General features: G+C 39.8%; 2 protein-coding genes across 4 annotated transcripts in view; one reads left to right on the forward strand and one right to left on the reverse strand.

Annotated features, from left to right (window-relative positions):
• The window catches only part of LOC307029753 (adenylate cyclase type 5-like), a gene marked incomplete at its 3' end in the record, with an annotated part of 223,850 nt that overhangs the window by 17,857 nt on the left and 188,760 nt on the right, over positions 1-17,233 (forward strand). The gene's annotated exons all lie outside the window — the stretch shown is intronic.
• pdia5 (protein disulfide isomerase family A, member 5) overlaps positions 8,759-17,233 on the reverse strand; it is a 95,189-nt gene continuing 86,714 nt past the window's right edge. For 2 of the 3 annotated variants that reach the window (XM_079666472.1, XM_079666471.1), the window contains exons 16-17: positions 13,276-13,410; positions 8,759-10,795 (exon numbers count right to left, since the gene is read on the reverse strand). In XM_079666472.1, coding sequence (XP_079522598.1) covers positions 10,724-10,795; positions 13,276-13,410 — 207 coding nt within the window. In that variant the 3' untranslated portion in view covers positions 8,759-10,723. The remainder of the gene's footprint in view (positions 10,796-13,275; positions 13,411-17,233) is intronic. The other variant, XR_013805575.1, reaches the window with a different exon arrangement.

Genomic DNA, 17,233 nt, shown 5'->3' on the forward strand with positions numbered 1-17,233 from the left:
CCATGGACAGCAACACAGACTGAATGAAGGGGCGTTGGGAGGAAGAAGAGGTACTACATCACGACGAGATTTCAGCACACTGGTGGCAAAACATGAACATATCACAGCCTCATAGCAGACTCAATGGTTCAGTAATACTAATTGGTTAATTAACTTAAACAGCAGGAACTAAAAACGACGACGGTTTGACAGAGAAAATACGTTTATGCTAGATAGCTTAGCATGGCATAGAAGCTAAGAAGCAACGTTAGCTTTGTTTACACCCGTTTTCAAAACTACTCCGATCTACACGTTTCATGTGTTGAACAGTTTGTCTAAAATGTAAGCATCCAGTGTATATAATAATAAAACTAGCAAACACCAGACCTTGTTAGCCAGCTAGTCACTGTTAGCGGCTAACTGCATTAGCTTTTTCACTAACGTTTCCTTACAGCTAACGTTAGCAGCTAACAGCTAGCTCCTCTGTGAACCTTAAACTCCGTAGAAAGTTAAAATGAAAAACAACACATGTCAGACAGAGTGGGGTATTAAGTGAAGTATTTAACACCTACCTAAACGATTGTTGCATCCTGTGCTAATCTATGATAGAGCAGATGTTACATTTAGCAAAGAGCAGAGCAGCTAGCAGGTCTGTTTACGTGGCTGCTCGCTGTGCATTGTGGGTAATGTGGGCAATGTGGGCATGTATCACAGATTATTGATTTTTTAAAGATGCCACATTTGAATTAAAACAACATTCTGATCTAAAGTTTTGTTCTGAGATTTCCTGAAGACATCTTTTTAATTTAATTAAAATATATATATTTTTTATTTTTCTCATAATTCTGACTTTTACCTCAGATATTTTACTTTTTTTTCTGAATTCTGAGATTAAAGTGAGAACTAAATTCTGTTAAACGTTTTATCACATCTTGAAAAATAATTGCCATGTGGCCCTAATCCTCTTCCGTAGTTCTAAAGCTATCTGGATCTGTATACATGGACCTACCCATCAACCATGTTACTATATTTGTAGATTTAACTTCGATAATATAATATATTTTGAACTTCTACAGGGAACATTTCTTCTTTTGAAATTAAAATTATAACAGCAGAATAAAAAAAATGCTATTTTTTATCTTACAATGACCACCACTTTGTCTAAATTGTCTTATATTTTACATAATTATGTATAATTGACTTATTTTTCTATTTGTACATATGTTTTTGTGTTGCTGTAACATCTGAATATCCTCTCTGGGGATCAGTAAAGTTATATTATATTATGTACTGTTATGTTATATTATAATATGTAATTATGTTATTATGCTAATTGTTACATTTTGATTACATATAAATAAAAAACAATTTATTTTAAATTAAAATAATACAAATATATACATTTTATTATACATCCCACAGCCAATGGAAATATGAGCATTAAAAAACCTCAAAATAATATTAAACTCAAGGTCATCTCAAACTGTAGAGATTGCACAGTCAGTGTCATAAAGCTCTCCGTATTTACCACACAGGACAGCATAACACAAAACACCCACGAACAAGAGAGACAGTGCACGCTGGTAAAAGAGATAATGAACTGTAGAAAATACATTATATTAAAACTTCTATTAGACATGTTAGGTCCAACAAGGTGGGTTCACAGTAAATACTTTTCTACCGCAGTATATTTCCCTCTATAACGGAGCTTGTTAATATTCATGAGCTCATTAACTTTATGATAGATTCTTCATAATTTACATTTTCATTATCTTTTTATTCTTTCCTCTCTCTCTGCTCCAGTTGCTACTTTCCCACTGAAAGCTGGCAACAAATGAGCCGCTCTCCGAAGCATCTGAGACCAACATTTTTTTCATGTTAAAATTAAAATAACATAAAGTATGAATAATGAGTACCCAGAGCCTGCAGAGCATGTGTGCTCCACACAGACCTGAACTAGGCCATCTACTGACATCAGCTTGTTCTCCTGCTATTTTCATACGTTTCTCTTTTGAATATGGAAGAAAAGCATCTGTGGCGAGAAGAAAAAACAAAACAGGGATGGTTAGTGGCCTCATCTTTCATACATGCCCATACAATCTCCCTGTAGCTCAAAAGTGTGTGTGTGTGTGTGTGTGTGTGTGTGTGTGTGTGTGTGTGTGTGTGTGTGTGTGTGTGTGTGTGTGTGTGTGTGTGTGTGTGTGTGTGTGTGTGTGTGTGTGTGTGTGTGTGTGTGTGTGTGTGTGTGTGTGTGTGTGTGTGTGTGTGTGTGTGTGTGTGTGTGTGTGTGTGTGTGTGTGTGTGTGTGTGTGTGTTGTGTATATGATGGATGTCTGCTGCTGCTGACAGCTTGATGAATAGCCACAGGTCTCAGCGAGTGTTCAGTGCAGAGTGTCAGGTGTGGAGAGGCAGTGCCGTCACTCACTGAGTCTCAGAGGAGCAGAAACACAAGCATTCAAAAAGCTCTGAATATGTCTCTTTCTCCGCATGTCATCATTATACATTTCAACTTTGAGCTTAGCAACTCTTGTGGAATATGACAACTGAAAAAGTACAGCTGCAGGAGAATCTCTCCAGGATTTTGACAGAAATACATCAAATTAGATTGTTAAGGGACGACCTGTCTTGAATGACAATCATTAGATAAATAGTTATAGATCCAAAACTGTGAGGTATTGTGTTACAGCAGCAGCCGGGGTGTTTATTTTAAACAGTAAATACAGTATATGCATATTAACCTGAAGGAGATACATATCTAGAGAGTGTCAAGAAAGTAATATGACAGAATCTGAATCTGAAATCCTATATTTACATGTGCAGCATTACAGCAGCAATGATAGAGTGGAGATTAAAAGCCAAATGAAAAGAAACTTAAATATTGCTATACTTAGATATATTAAATCAGAAGGCAAGCACACTTTATTAAGAAGAGTAAACAAATGAGTGCACCATGGTAGAAAAAACAAAGTATTTTAAAAACAAAAGTGAACACAGAAAGCGTTCAAGGAGCCTGTAATGTTAACAGGTGCTGTATAATTTTTTTTAGATGATCATATTTAAATTCTTGCATTGACGGAGACTTGCTTTTAGTCAAGGCACCATCAGACTGAAGTCTTTTGCCTAAAAAATCATTTTTCTCATGACTTCTATATTTCTTACCTAACATACTTGTTATTGTTTGTAATTGTCTTTATATTAAGTGTATACAAACACTACTTTGACATGTTATTTTATGGTGTGGTAAGGGACGGTAGGAGAGACCTTATATGTATTTCTTTATGTGCATTACCTTGGTGATCTGTTTGCCTTAATTGGTTTGTTTTGAAAGTATGTATTATCTAAGTGCTTCAATGTTTGGTGACTTCCATGTTTGTGCTGAGGACTTCCTTGAAACGCATCTCCAAGGGTTATTCTCTAATAAACTTAAAGGGCCCATGCCATGGCCATTTCTACTGATAATAATTCCATTGTTGAGGTCTACTAGAATTTGTGCAATTTTCCAAACTCACATTGGTTTCTCATACAGCATCTCTGTAAAGTATGTGTATTCACTCTCTGTCCTAAACGGCTTGTTGGAGCTCCTGCCCCCCCCCACCCCCTCCCTGTGAGCCCAGTGAGCTCTGATTGGTCGGGACGTTGCGAGGCTCGCTGCTCAGTGAGCTGGCTTACTGGTGTGGTTTCCGTGCCGGTGATACAGCGAGACAGCGCAAAACTCATCCTGCACACACAAACGCTCACAGCCGAAGTAAAAACAATAAGTGTGGCTTGATATTGAGTAAGAAAAAGGTTTATAACGCTGTGGGAATGGGTCTGCGGAGAGCATTTCTCCACCATCCCAACTCGTCTATTACCAGCGTTCAGGGAGCTCTATGCAAGTCAATGGGACTCCCTGTTAGCATGACGTCATGCGGTTCCCGGAAGAAACAAATGGAAAAAGAGAAATGTCCAACGAGGCGTTCTGGGGCAGCATAGACAGGTATTTTCTGTGTTAGAGTTTTACTCCCTACAGGGTGTACTTTGAGAGTTGGTGACTCTGCGGACCGTTTACATGCAGAAAAACCTTCATAACAAACAAGGGGACGGGTAATAACCGGAAAAGCATGACATGGAACCTTTACAAATTAAAATATGGATGGTGCTGTCAATGATGTGAATGATGCTGTGTACCGCAGATTACATTTAAATGTAGGTTGTGTTGCCTTCAGGGCGTAGAGATGTGGGCTGCATAATGACATTCAATGAATAGAAAGCATTTGATCATTATCTTAAAGGTCGTTTTCATCAGAGATACTCACAAAGTCAAACAACAGTCATATATTAACGTCGTATGGTTTTCTGTAAATCTAGCTTGCATCTATTTGCAGAGACAAGTATTGTTTTATGTTAGTGGAAGCTTTTCATTCAAAGGCTTTAAATCGATCAATTGTAGACATTTGACATTTTCATGGTACAGTTATTGATTGATTTCCTAAGCTTTAATTTTCAGATTTCTATCAGCAATATCGTAAAAGGGACGTTGTTCGGCACAGTGTTGATTGACAGCTGGATTGGATAGCTAAGAGAGTGAACATATGGATCTTTCCGGAAAGGATGCAAATAATTTTGATTACTGCCTCACGAAGCAGAGGTCTCTTTATTTCATTGACGTCTGGTGTTTCACCCAATTTCTCACAGCACTGGCATACAGAAAAGCAGAAATGACCATAAAGAACAAGCGTAGCCTATATAGGGTTAATAGAAGTTCAAATCAACAAAACAAGCTTTTAATAAAAAAACAAGAGGTCATTTGGAGGCTTTTATACGAGACACATCAACAACATAATGATGATGTGAAGAAGCAGAGGTCAGGTGGAGGGTGCAGGTTGACGCCACGGAAATAAAATCCTGAATGGCCCAAAACACAATTATCCATAAAGGGAAAATGGTTTCTGTTAAGGGTACTTGAATCTGACCAGGCCTTGACTTTGTATAAACAACGCTGTGCCCTCCATTCCTTAAGCTCACACTGCACAAGTTTAAAAAAGCTTGTTCCTCCCCCTCCAAAAAACCCCAAGAAAAAAGCAATGCAAATCAGGGGAAAGTTATTCAACCCCTTTGAAAATCCTCCAAAAGCAAATGGGGATTGAGAGGCTGTTTGTATCATTAATCAGCCGGCACTGCATGCATCCCAACAACACTTTATCTCTGCAGACCTGCTGCATGACCTGGAGACTGAAAACTCTCAGGTCTCAAAGTCACTCCTCCTCCTCCTCCTCCTCCGCAGCACATCTAGAGAGAGCCCTATAGAATACACAGGATAACATATAAAGAAATAAGAGAGAGAATACAATACTAAACCAGACACACAAAAGTACCATGAAAAAAAGTAATTTCATTGATTTATGAATGATCGTATTGCACTCGCTAAGAAAACATAGTCCGTTCCACTACGTGTTCCTGTAAGTGTTTACTTCTTGTCCGTCTTTTTCTGTGGATTTCTCTGGCTTCCAGCGTCTTTTAACCTCTTTCCTTATTACTAGGGACAGTTTAGCGCTATTCAAAAACGTATCCATGGTGTTTTCTGACGGAGAAAGCTATGACAGCTGACGTTGAATTGACCGGAGTTCTTTCTGCGGATTGATATGACTGCCAATAGTCCCTTGATCCTCCTGAAGTCAAGCGTCTTTTAACCTCTTTCGTTACTACTAGCCATCATGAATCCAAACGTTTGGTGCTCTCCACAAATATAAAAATGTATATTCAAGAAGTTATTCACGGTGTTTTCTGACGGAGAAAGCTAATGTTAAAATGACTGGATTGATATGACTTCACTTGATCCTCCTTCACAACGATATGTTCTTCATAGTAACGGTCTGTTAGCAAAAATCAACAACTTCTGGAACGTCCAAATTGACCAATAAGAATCGAGTATTCAACTAAGCTGTGTAATAAAAACATAGAATACTTTAGAAAAGTGCGCAAACAAAGTAAATGTTATCTTTTTTTAGTAAGTAAGTATAAAGTAATTATAAGTCTCACTTGACAAATAAAATTAACAGTGTTAGACAGGTTTAGGAAAATACTGACAATGACAATTAGGTTTGTTCTCAGGGTGGTCAGACTAAAACGGTCATGAATCCAAAGAAATTAAAACACTATTAAATATCTTTTGGGGAACACTAATACCCAAATCAGTTTCACGTGTCTACTGGCTGCTTACGCATATTTTTTTACTCCAGATCAAAACTAACTGTAACTACCAGTAGACTGAAAATGCATCTTGATTGTGGGGGAAACTTCTGAAGCAATTGGAGTCAGGACTCAGAGAGACACGAGGAGAGCTGGAGCTTTGATGGCAAACGCTGACGGTTTATTTGGAGCTTCGGCCGGAGAATTCACACGACATGTCACGGGCCACGATCTGACCACACGGTTGAGGTGCCACAATCAACTCTGAAGCACCCTCCTGTCCTGTAGCTCGAGGTTTTAATAGTTCAGAGTGTAATAATCAACATTCTTCAATAGATAGACTAAACAGCTGAGGACACTGAATCACATTTGCCGTCGCTTATGGCTCGGGGTCATCTACACCCCGAGAAGGATGTGTTCCAGGTGTCCCACAACCAATAACTATCTCTGACCGAGAGTTGCCCGGTCACAAACTGGTAACAACAACAAAATGCTAGGGCAGCCCCTCCTTAAGGGAGATAGCATGCTGCCCAAGGCTGGCCATGATCTGCGTCAGAGGGCAAAAGGTAAATATCTATGGAAATTATTCCCTGACATTGATAATGACAATACAATCCTAATTATGAAACATTTGATCACAGGAGCAAGTCTTACACACGTTCCCCACAACTTTGATCCTAAAAGCAACGATTTAGATTAGAAGATGCTCGTCAAAGTGAGTTTGCAAACGTGGAGTAATGGCAAGATCTTTTCTCTGACGTCAATGTGAGCGGGGTCCCTTTGAGGTCCGGTGCGATTTCTCATAATAAAGCCATCAGTGTCAGATCTGCTGAGTGGTCCATTTGTTTTCTTTCTGAGACAAAAACTCAGAAAGAAAACCCTGGCCGTCAGCCGACCGGCAAGGTCGACTTCCATTTATTTCACTGAGCCAGCAGCGATGCCTGGTGCTAAAATAACTTTAAACCTATTGTCAGGCTGTGGATATCCTGTCAGGACTACTCGGGTAGATTCAGAGAGACTATTATTATTGTTATTGTCTGTCTAGTGTCTATGTTTGCTATGAAGAGTTGTGGCATTTCTTTTCAACTTTCGTCTGAGGAATATCACTGCTGTAAAATATATTTCAATGCGCTAAAAGCATTCCTTTTGAAGGGATTCTTTAAAGCCTCAAGAAGTTTTTGTGCAACTTGCCACTTACAGTATTACACTGCTTAGTGGAGTTCTCGGTTCTGATTGATTGGTCAATTTGGACATTCAGAGGTTGTTCATTTTCGATGATAGACCGTTGCTATGGGGGATCAATGGACTATATGGGGCGAAGTCTGCGAGCTAGTTCAGGCAGTCAACTCGAGCACAATGCTGCATTCATACATAACGCCCCTTGCCACTCTACAACCAACCAAACAGTCTCCTAATATGCCGCTGTAGTGCCGAGAGATAGGGAGTCGGAGGCGGTGCAATGGAGGTGCAAAAGTGAACTTTATTGCGGAGCAGAAAAGGTCATGTTGTCCGGTTGCAGCCCGGGAAGAAGAGAGCGAGAAACTAAGAGGGCACACAATATAGTAAACCACATACATGTCCGTGCGGAAACAATAACCCAACTGTAGTTCCATGTGTGAATTATGTAACCCAGTGTATTAATAAGTGGTCACTACACCGCTCTATTTAACCTGCCAGGTATCTCTCTATGCATTGCTTGCTGCTGCTATTGCTGCAGCTACTTCCATGTGTCTGCTACTTCCACGTGGCTGCTGCTTGACTGTCCCACCACCACCCCAGCTTCCAACTGTAGGCTTTGGGGGTTAGTTATTTAATCATCACTCATCGTGCTATCTGTGGAGTGATGATGCCCGAGCCTAGACGCTGGCTCAACTATATGCTGCTTCTAATAAACATGTTAAAGAAACACGTGAGTTGTCTGACTGAAATGTAGTCATATCAATCTGCAGAAAGAAGTCCATTTAACGTCAGCTGTGGACAACAAACACTTGTCTTCATCCATCAGAAAACACTGTGGATACTTTTTGAATACACATTTTTTAAATATATTTTGGATTCATGATGGCTAAACTTTCCCCAGTGAAGAAAAAGGGAAAAAGTCAACACTAACGGGAACACAGCATGGGCTCTGGCCGTGTGTAAAGACTAGTTCATGGGGAAAATAAATGTGAACGGACTTGAACAGTTTGTTTGGACATTTTTAGGATGATGGATATTTCTAAACTGTCCCCAGTAGATACGCAAAAGAGCGTAAGAGAAGGGGTTAAAAGACAGAGCGCTAAATGTTGCGTGCAAATGAGTTTGTAATGACATCGACCTACTGATGGAAACCATGTTCACTATCATAGCAAACATTGAATTCGCAATCATCACAAAGTAAAGCTGAGGCTGAGGGGAGGCCGTTATTTCTGCAGGTTCAAAACAAAGTACTGGAATAACTAAATTGTTGACCTCAAGGACAATCAGTCGCTACATTTCATGAAGTTAGAAACATGAATGTGTGCCTCATTTCATGCCAACTGATCCAACAGTTGTACACATAATAACCATTAGCACAACACCCCTAAGAAAACTAACAATGTGAATGTTGTAGAAAAACAACGGACAAGTATTTTGGAAATGTTTTACTTTATTGTTTTTTATCTCGCAAGGTCCTTACTGGAAGGGGAAACATTGTACATACGACTGGGCACAGACAATCAACAAAGGAAACAATGACTTCTTGGCATTATTGGGATAAATTCCCACAAAACATGGGTCACTTTGGGTCTTTCTATTATTCCACCAATGTGGGACAGAGGCTCCTTAACAAAAACAGCAAACAAAGGAAATGATGTTTCCCTCCAGAGGAGAATGAACAGCTAATGATATCAACATGTTAACACCAAACTGGGTGAAGCGCTCTTACGAAATGCTCCAACATACCATGAAATATTAATAATAGTCACACTGAACACAGAGGAGTGTTTGGTGCCAGCCAGAACATTTAAACAGTTCATTAAAAATCACCATGAAAATGAACTGGTTCAGTAACATCTACTGCAAATATGTCTTCTCCAACATGTTGTCATAGTAACTCGGGGTACAAATGTAACCAATATTTAATTTGGTGGGCTCGACGTTATTCAGCTGGAATGCAAAATTAGAAACAAACTAGTTCCCTTTAATTGTGTTTCGCTATCCCTGAGAACCTTATTCATAATGAAAGAAACCGAGAGTCTTGAATAATAAAACACAAGTTCAGCAACAGATTAAATATTTATAGTGGCCGAAGCGTGGGGGTTGAAAACACACAACAAACATTGCCACAAAAGTAATGATGATGGTGTTATGCTGCCAAAGTGGGTGGGGGTCTGGAGACTTTAATAATCCTGGGATGTAGAACAAATTCATCCATTGAATCACGATGTTAAGCACGGCCCAGCTAACTGAAGGCGAGGCATTTCAAGCCGAGGGACTGTAGGATAACACAGATCCGAATTGTCATTTTGGCGTTGTTCAGTTCTGCAGAAAGTGTCAGAAAAGCGTGGGAATAAAACAGACATGTACCTTTAAAAATAAAAAACAACAAAACCCTGAATGCCCAAAGTGTAAACCAGAGGTCTGAATTATTCCAGCGTCTCCCTGAATGCAGAGAGCATTGTGAGAGTCCATGATTATTATTTCTGTGGAAGATTCATGTGCTGGACTGTTTACCATTAACATGCTATCTTTAGACACATATTGTGTGTAAATAAGCCTCGCTGAATCCCTCACAACATTTGGAAACCATGGAAATAAAGGACACACGAATATTTGGCTTTTCATGTTCTTGTTCTTTTCTTCTCCGGTCCATAACCTGAAGGAACGTCACGGCACCAGGCGTCTGATCCCCTTCGTTTGATCTTTCTGCAAATCCAGCATTTTTTCAATTTGCTTTTTGTATATATTTAAGGCCACAGTTTTTAGAAAAACAAAATTAAAAAGCCAAACAAAAGCCTGGAACCATTCAGAGTATTGATCCTTTGGCTAAGATTTAAAACTACTTCATAGCTACAGTGCCTTTTCACTACAACAGCACATTTCACCGTCCAACATGTGCTTTTCTTAGGTGTTAAAAGCAGTTATTTATCGTCTAATCTACGATAAAGCAATATTCTGGATGGTTCTGGACGTGACACATGGAAATCTTGGAACAAAACGGGTGCGTTTCTATTTCTAGAGACAGAGGGGGGTAGATGGGACTGTGCAGTCTCCACCTTTTACTCTTGATGCCCACCACCAGTATTGCATAGATAAAGTATAAGGTGTAGTTTTTCACATATGTAGTCACAGTGTTTGGGGAAAAAAATAAAATAAAAAAATGTGCCCGTGTATTTCCCGCCCCTCCGTGAAAAAGGAGGTCTCGAGTCTCGCTCACTGCAGGTTCTCTGTTGGATTTATTACAAACGTGATCACTACGGTATCAAAAAATAGCTGAGGTCATCAAGTCTCCCACGTTAGTGCTGATTGGGCCCCTGTCAGGGTCAAGGGTCACAGTGCAATGACAAACTTTGCAGTGCAACTCCCCCTCCCTGCTCCCCCCCCCCCACCCCTCTCAGAGCTCCTCCTTCCTCTTCACCTGGTCACGTCCTCGGAGGCTGCGCATGAAATTGATGAAGCCCGCCTCCTGTGGAGAGAGAGAGGAACAGAGAGGTTAGAAATCTCATCACACTTTCTACAACATTGGTGCGTGTGCTTCTGGCTGCAAACAAACTATGAAACTTGAAGGTAGGGTAGGTAAGAATGGAGAAAGCAGCTCGAGTGCGCTAGAATTTGAAAGCATGCAGAAGAAAAAAAATCTGCCTCTTCCTTCAGACTTCCTCACAGAGCCCCTCCCCCAACACACACGAACACGCACATGACCAATGAGGGCACGAGATAAGTTTGTGCACAGATGGAAGGCTGACAGGCAGGTAGGCCATCCAGTTATTTTAGCCGGGCCGGCTCAGATGATTGGTCGTGCTTTTTACAGTACTACGGCTTCCACATATGACATTTTTTAATGTATTTATTGTCAAAGCATTTAATGTATTCATTGCTATAGGTTAAGAGCATTCCATGGAATATAACAAAAAGTGTATCTGAAGTGAATTACCTACCCTACCTTTAATGAAAAATATATTTGGACAAAATATTCTATTCTATTTCTAATGTCTTAGCATTAATACTTTTGAAAGATGGGTTCAAGGCATTTTTATAAAACGGACAAGTCAAGTCAAGCAATCTGATTGGTTCTTAGCCGTGATATACTGAGCGTATACCACGGGTAGAATTGTAAGTTACTTTTCACAACAAGTCAGTATCCCTCCGCGTCTGAGAAAAACAGTATACCGTTGGGCTGAAAAGCAAACTGCCTGGAACAAGAAAGCAGCGGAGAAGTAACGGGGCAGAAGCCCTCCTTTTTACGCAGCGGTCCAGACATAGACATCAAACGGCAAAACATATTCAGTGTTTAGTTCCTTTGGCATTAGGGCAGGGATATCTAGATACTTTTGAAGGTTTAATATAATGAATTGTGCTACTTTTAAAGCAAACAACGATGTTTTCAAATCTGTAATCAAAGAGGTCCGCAAAAACGCTATCGACCAATCAGATTGCTTGATTTGACTTATCAGTTTTATAAATATATTTAAATTTCTTCCGTTACGAAACAAACTTACAAAGCATAAAATGGTAACATTTAAGATTAACTTCGACCTCCGGGGGGGTCTTACTATAGTATGGAGGAGTGGATTGAGCAGTGCCGATCTCCAGAAAAAAAAGCACCTAAACTACGACATGCAGAGCTACGTGAAGAGCAGGTAGACCAACTGGAAAAGTAACACCATTCAAAAGCTTTCTGATGCGGGTCTTGAAACAAAGCAGAGAAATTATGACCGTTAGTGGCCACAGGTGCGAAAGCTCTCTCCAGAGCTACTGGAAGCCCAATCTCGGGGACTGGAGAAAGTGGAGCAATATTCTCGCCACGCCAAGCAACAGCCTCGAACAACCTCAACCTATACAAGTGACCACGCCCAAAGTGGCTTCGCGTCGGGCCGAACCACGCCGCTTAGCTGTGATATAATGAGCATATACCACGGCCTATCGTGAGCTATTGCTTAATTATACCAATTAATATCATTAGCATTTCAATTATTAACCCACTGAAACTGCAGGATAACGCCAACTGACTGTTTAAACCAACAGTCTCAATTACTCTAGAAATGTTAAAATGGCAAAATTGTTTGTTTAATTATGCTTTGGGGAAGTCCTTGGTTTAGGTGCCTATGTATGCAATTCATTTTCTTAAAGTGCACCTATCATGCTATTTTTAGGCATATATTATGGGTCTCAGATATATACAAATATTTATAAACATGTCTATGATGTGTTTTTATCAAAATACAAACAGATCATGCATTTTAGACATCCCTCATATCCCTCAGTTTTAGCCCTGTTAGAGAAACGGGGATTTTGGATCCTTAGCTTAAAAAAAAAAAAAAAGAGGAGGCGGAGCTAATGCCTGATCAGAATTCTACCGGAGATATAAGTTAAATTCTGCTGTGATAAAACGCCATCCTGTTCTAAACCACATCAAGGATTATTTCTGAAACAGTATGGAGCTCAAATGCTTTCTCTCTTGCGGGTTTTTCACAAGGTGAGTTCCTTTTTTTATTTCCTGCTTTTTAAACACATGTGCTCTCCAGTACAGGTTAGCTCTGAGTGTTAGAGATGCTAATGTGAACAAAGACGAGATTACGTCCAAAACACGTCAGGCATTGTTTCTGATAGCAACTTTCTGTGGGTCCACCATCCGATATTACGTCATATCGGCAGCAAATCTGTATCTGCCCGTTGTACCCCCGTTTTTAAAAGAATTGGGGTACGGAGGAAAAGAGAAAGGGTTTTATTTTCTGACGCTGCGTGAGTTCCCCAACACACCGGGGACATAAAAAAAAAAAGTGCATTTTGCATGATAGGTCCCCTTTAAACAAAAACAATTATAGGTTTTTTTTATGAACCAGCTTCATTTTTTTAAACAAGAAGAAAATAGGATTCTTGGTAAAGTTTCTGAGTCGGTAAGTACCAGCAAAGAGAGAATGAGGTGAGACATGTTGAACTACTTACCCCACGATCGCCGTTGTATTTTTCCACAAACTTGCCGTAGTTGTAGTGGTTAAATGTCGGGTATCCCTCCACTCCCTCCTGCTTACAGAGCTCGTTGTTCTGTCCTCGCGTGCAGTCTACAGCCGCGTACACAATCTGAGGAAAACAGTGCAGTAACTGTCAGTGTGTGATGTTACACAGCACACAACGCAATATACATAACAGAGAAATCACTGAAAGATGACATACATTATTCTGCTCATGTTCATATCTTTATTTTGCACAAGTTTCACATAGTGATGTCACTATGTTCAGGAAGTAAACTAAGGAGGCATTTCAGACATGTACAAAAACCTATATTACACATTACATGATCGGGAAACCCCAAAAAGAATAATAAGGTCTCTTTAAAAAAGGTGCAGAATTATCAGAGGAGATGAGTTTAAAGGAAATTCAATTGTAAAAAATCTAGGACTCAATTAATGTAATTAACAGAGTCTCATGTGCTAATTTCTCTTGGCTTGGAGAGCATGTTCCAGAAATCCTAGAATGCAAGTTTATTATAAGAAAGTTCCAAAGTGCTGTAGTAAGTATTTCATCTACGTTTGAGGAAGAGTTATTTTGTATAATATTGAAATGTAGATGAATAACCCACGTACTCATTGTCCCGTCTGTGGATATTAAACCCAGAGGACACCCTTGTCTTTGTGCAACAGTTAGAAATTAAAATCAATGTTTTGATGGCATAATGTAGCTTAAACATACCGTCAGCTTAAATGCTGTCTTATACTGAAAAACCAGAAGTTCTCGCGCACAATGTCTGATGTAAAGCTTTTATTCTGAAAAACCTTCATCTCCGGTTAGCATTTAGCATGTGGCTAACATTCCTTACCCTATAGAGGTGAATTTCGAAGTGAAATGACACGGAGTGATGCACACCGAAACCTACTGATTTTAACACTACAACTATAGGGGTCGAGATATTATTATTGCTGAATATTAAATGAAGGTACAGTTTATTTGAATACGTTTTTGTTTAAAGACGTGGATAGCATGTGACAACATCCGGAACTACCGGAAACCAAACTGCCGTGAAGTATTTCCTGTATATTACTGATTACAGCGGTTAAAATGTATTAAATGGAAAGTCATGAAAGAGATAAGGAGGAGAAAAGGGGTGTTTAGTTATATATTGAATGTACAATGTCTGAATCCTCTGTTATGCGCAACAACGAACATTGAAGATCGGAGGAGGGAGGACCCCTACAGCGCCAACCGGCATACAAGAAGGAGCTATAGGAGGATATTTAAACGGAGGATTTTCTGTGCCCTTTTCCTTCGCTCTCGAGAGCCCGAGAACACAGCTATTTTTCTCACTGAACAATAAATTGCTTGTAACATTACCGCGCCTTTTTTAAATTAAAGTACCCATTTGAACCTTCTCAGAGACTCCATTAGTCTCCCTTTTTAAAGCTTCTCTCCTGGACGCGAGAATAACGAACAAAGCATAACACAACCTTTGGAAATGGTTATTGAAAGATTGTTTTATTGTTCCGTCACAATGATCTTAATCCACAGCTGGCATTTTCTATAGTTTGGGTTCTCATCAGCACTCAGAAGCAACTGGATAACTGTTGATCAAAACTAAGAAAGAGTACACAGGACATCACAGGAAATGGTAATAGACAGCTCATTAATAACCAACTGTAAAATGAACAACTACTACGACAAGTTCATGTATTCAGCCTTGTGGCAATAAGCAGGCTTCTCATACAGTATGCGCCTTTTTCCAAATGTAGACGTCTAGTTTTTCTCTCCAGGTTTCAGTGAAGTGACAGAAGTGTTTCGGTTCGGCTGGCTGGTGGGGGGAACAAAAAGAATCCCACAACAATTACTCAGACAAAAAAACATTGAAGGAGATTTCTGTTCCAGGGGCTTTAGTGACAAACCGCCCCAATGAGGCGTAAAAGCCATCGCAGTGATCCACAGCTCGCTCAGCTCAGAGTCCTTTTGGACAGCTCAAATGTCTCCCTCTCTGCCGCTTATTGAACTTGTCACCCTCAAATAATGTTCCCCGTCCACTTCTCTGCTCGAGCTGGATGTGGAAATGACAGATCTGCAGCGGAAGGGAAACACATCGGACACTTTTCTGTGTGCGAGAAACCGTGAAGCGACGCTCAACACTTCTTGTCATAATTAGAAAATACAAGCGCCTGTTCCCCACGAATGTTGAGTATCTGCATAAGCGCTAACATATTGTTGGATGAGCACATTGTTGTTGAGCGGTGGCTTTGTCTGCCTCAGCAGCTGCGAGCACAACGTGAAGGGAATGAAGTCTTCTGCACACCACGAGGAAGACACAGCCTATAAAAGGGATGCGTCAATGTGCTCCCACATCAAAAAGGATTCTGGGAAATGCTGCGAGCGAGAGAGTATATTCAGCAGGACTGAGGTGTCTCACCTTTACAAAAAGCAAAGTAGTCAACAGAATTTTAGCTGACAACACTTCCTGAAATCATCCTATTATTCATGCAGCTGGGCAGTTCACGTCTTTGTGTTTGACGACCTCAGAGTTATTTTGAGAAACACACAGAAGCAGCTGCAACGAGAGACGTAATGTAACTGCCGTCAGACTGGACTAACGTATTATCACATAGCAGTATGCTCAACATAACTATCAGGTCTAAAACCTCCAGACTTTTTTATATACAAAGCCATGTTAGGGAAACTTCCATCCTACATCTGCTCCCTGATCTCACGGCGAATTGTAAGTGGCTACTGACCTGAGATCGCATGCTGTGGTTTTATTAAATGTGGCAACTGCTAGGACTGTCTTAGGGAAGACAGCTTTTAGATGCGCAGCTCCACTGTCATGAAATACTCGCAATGAAATGGAAACTGAGCAATCTGGTGCCACTAAATGTTTTAAAGCTTGGTTGGATGCTACTCAATCGGAAGCTGTTGGTACCTGTTCATGTTGATAGTTATGTATATTGTAATCCCTGTAATGATGCTATGATGTCCTTTTTGTTGTTCTGTTTATGTTTCATGTGGAACCTACTTGAGCAGGTCTCCCTTGAAAAAGAGATCAATGATCTCAATGAGATACACCTGGATAAATAAAGGTTTGAAATGAAATGAAAAAGGGACAGTTTCATTCCACAGGCCATAAGGCTATTAAACATCTGCACTTTTTAAAAGAACATCCATAAACATTCATCTGTTTTGCATTTTGTTAATTATTTATTTATTACATGTTAGACGCTTTTATCCAAAGTCACTTACAAACTCAATACTGTGGACGATTGAGCAATTTGGGGTGAAGTGTCTCAGGGACACAACGACATGCTGACTGCAGTGGGACTCGAACTTGCTATCCACTGATTTGAAGATCAGCACACTATCCACTGCGCCACACGCCTCCGAATATGATATATTGATCTAATATATTATATTCCATTGAATTCTTTCACTATTTCTATTTTATTTGTCCTGTATGTGTTGCACTGTTGGAGGCGCCTGTGACCCAAGTGTTTCATTGCCATATCTACACTGCAGCTATGTTCAAATGACAATAAAGCCTTGAATTGAATTAAAACATGACATGCAATAGAAGGAGGATCCTGTTACCCAAAACTAAATCAAATATGAAACAGAAAACAGTCATTTACAGAGCTACCCTGAATTCAGTGCCATTCCATATTATTCAGGAACATTCCCAAAGTACATTTAAAAAATGTGCTATAAAATCATTTCTGTATCATAAAGAATAATTGCACTGTGTCTGTGAGTATGTACAATTATCTGTATGATTTATATTAAAATAGGATGATCAATTTTGTTTTCACTTTATATTGAATTTAGTGATGAGCTGTTTTTTCTTCTGTTTTATGTATCTTTGAGACCGTGTGTGTGTGTGTGTGTGTGTGTGTGTGTATATGTCTGTGTCTCTGTGTCTGTGTGAGTGTGAGTGTCTGTC

This window comes from Notothenia rossii (assembly GCF_949606895.1).
Source record: "Notothenia rossii genome assembly, chromosome: 2".
Classification (NCBI taxonomy): Eukaryota; Metazoa; Chordata; class Actinopteri; order Perciformes; family Nototheniidae; genus Notothenia; species Notothenia rossii.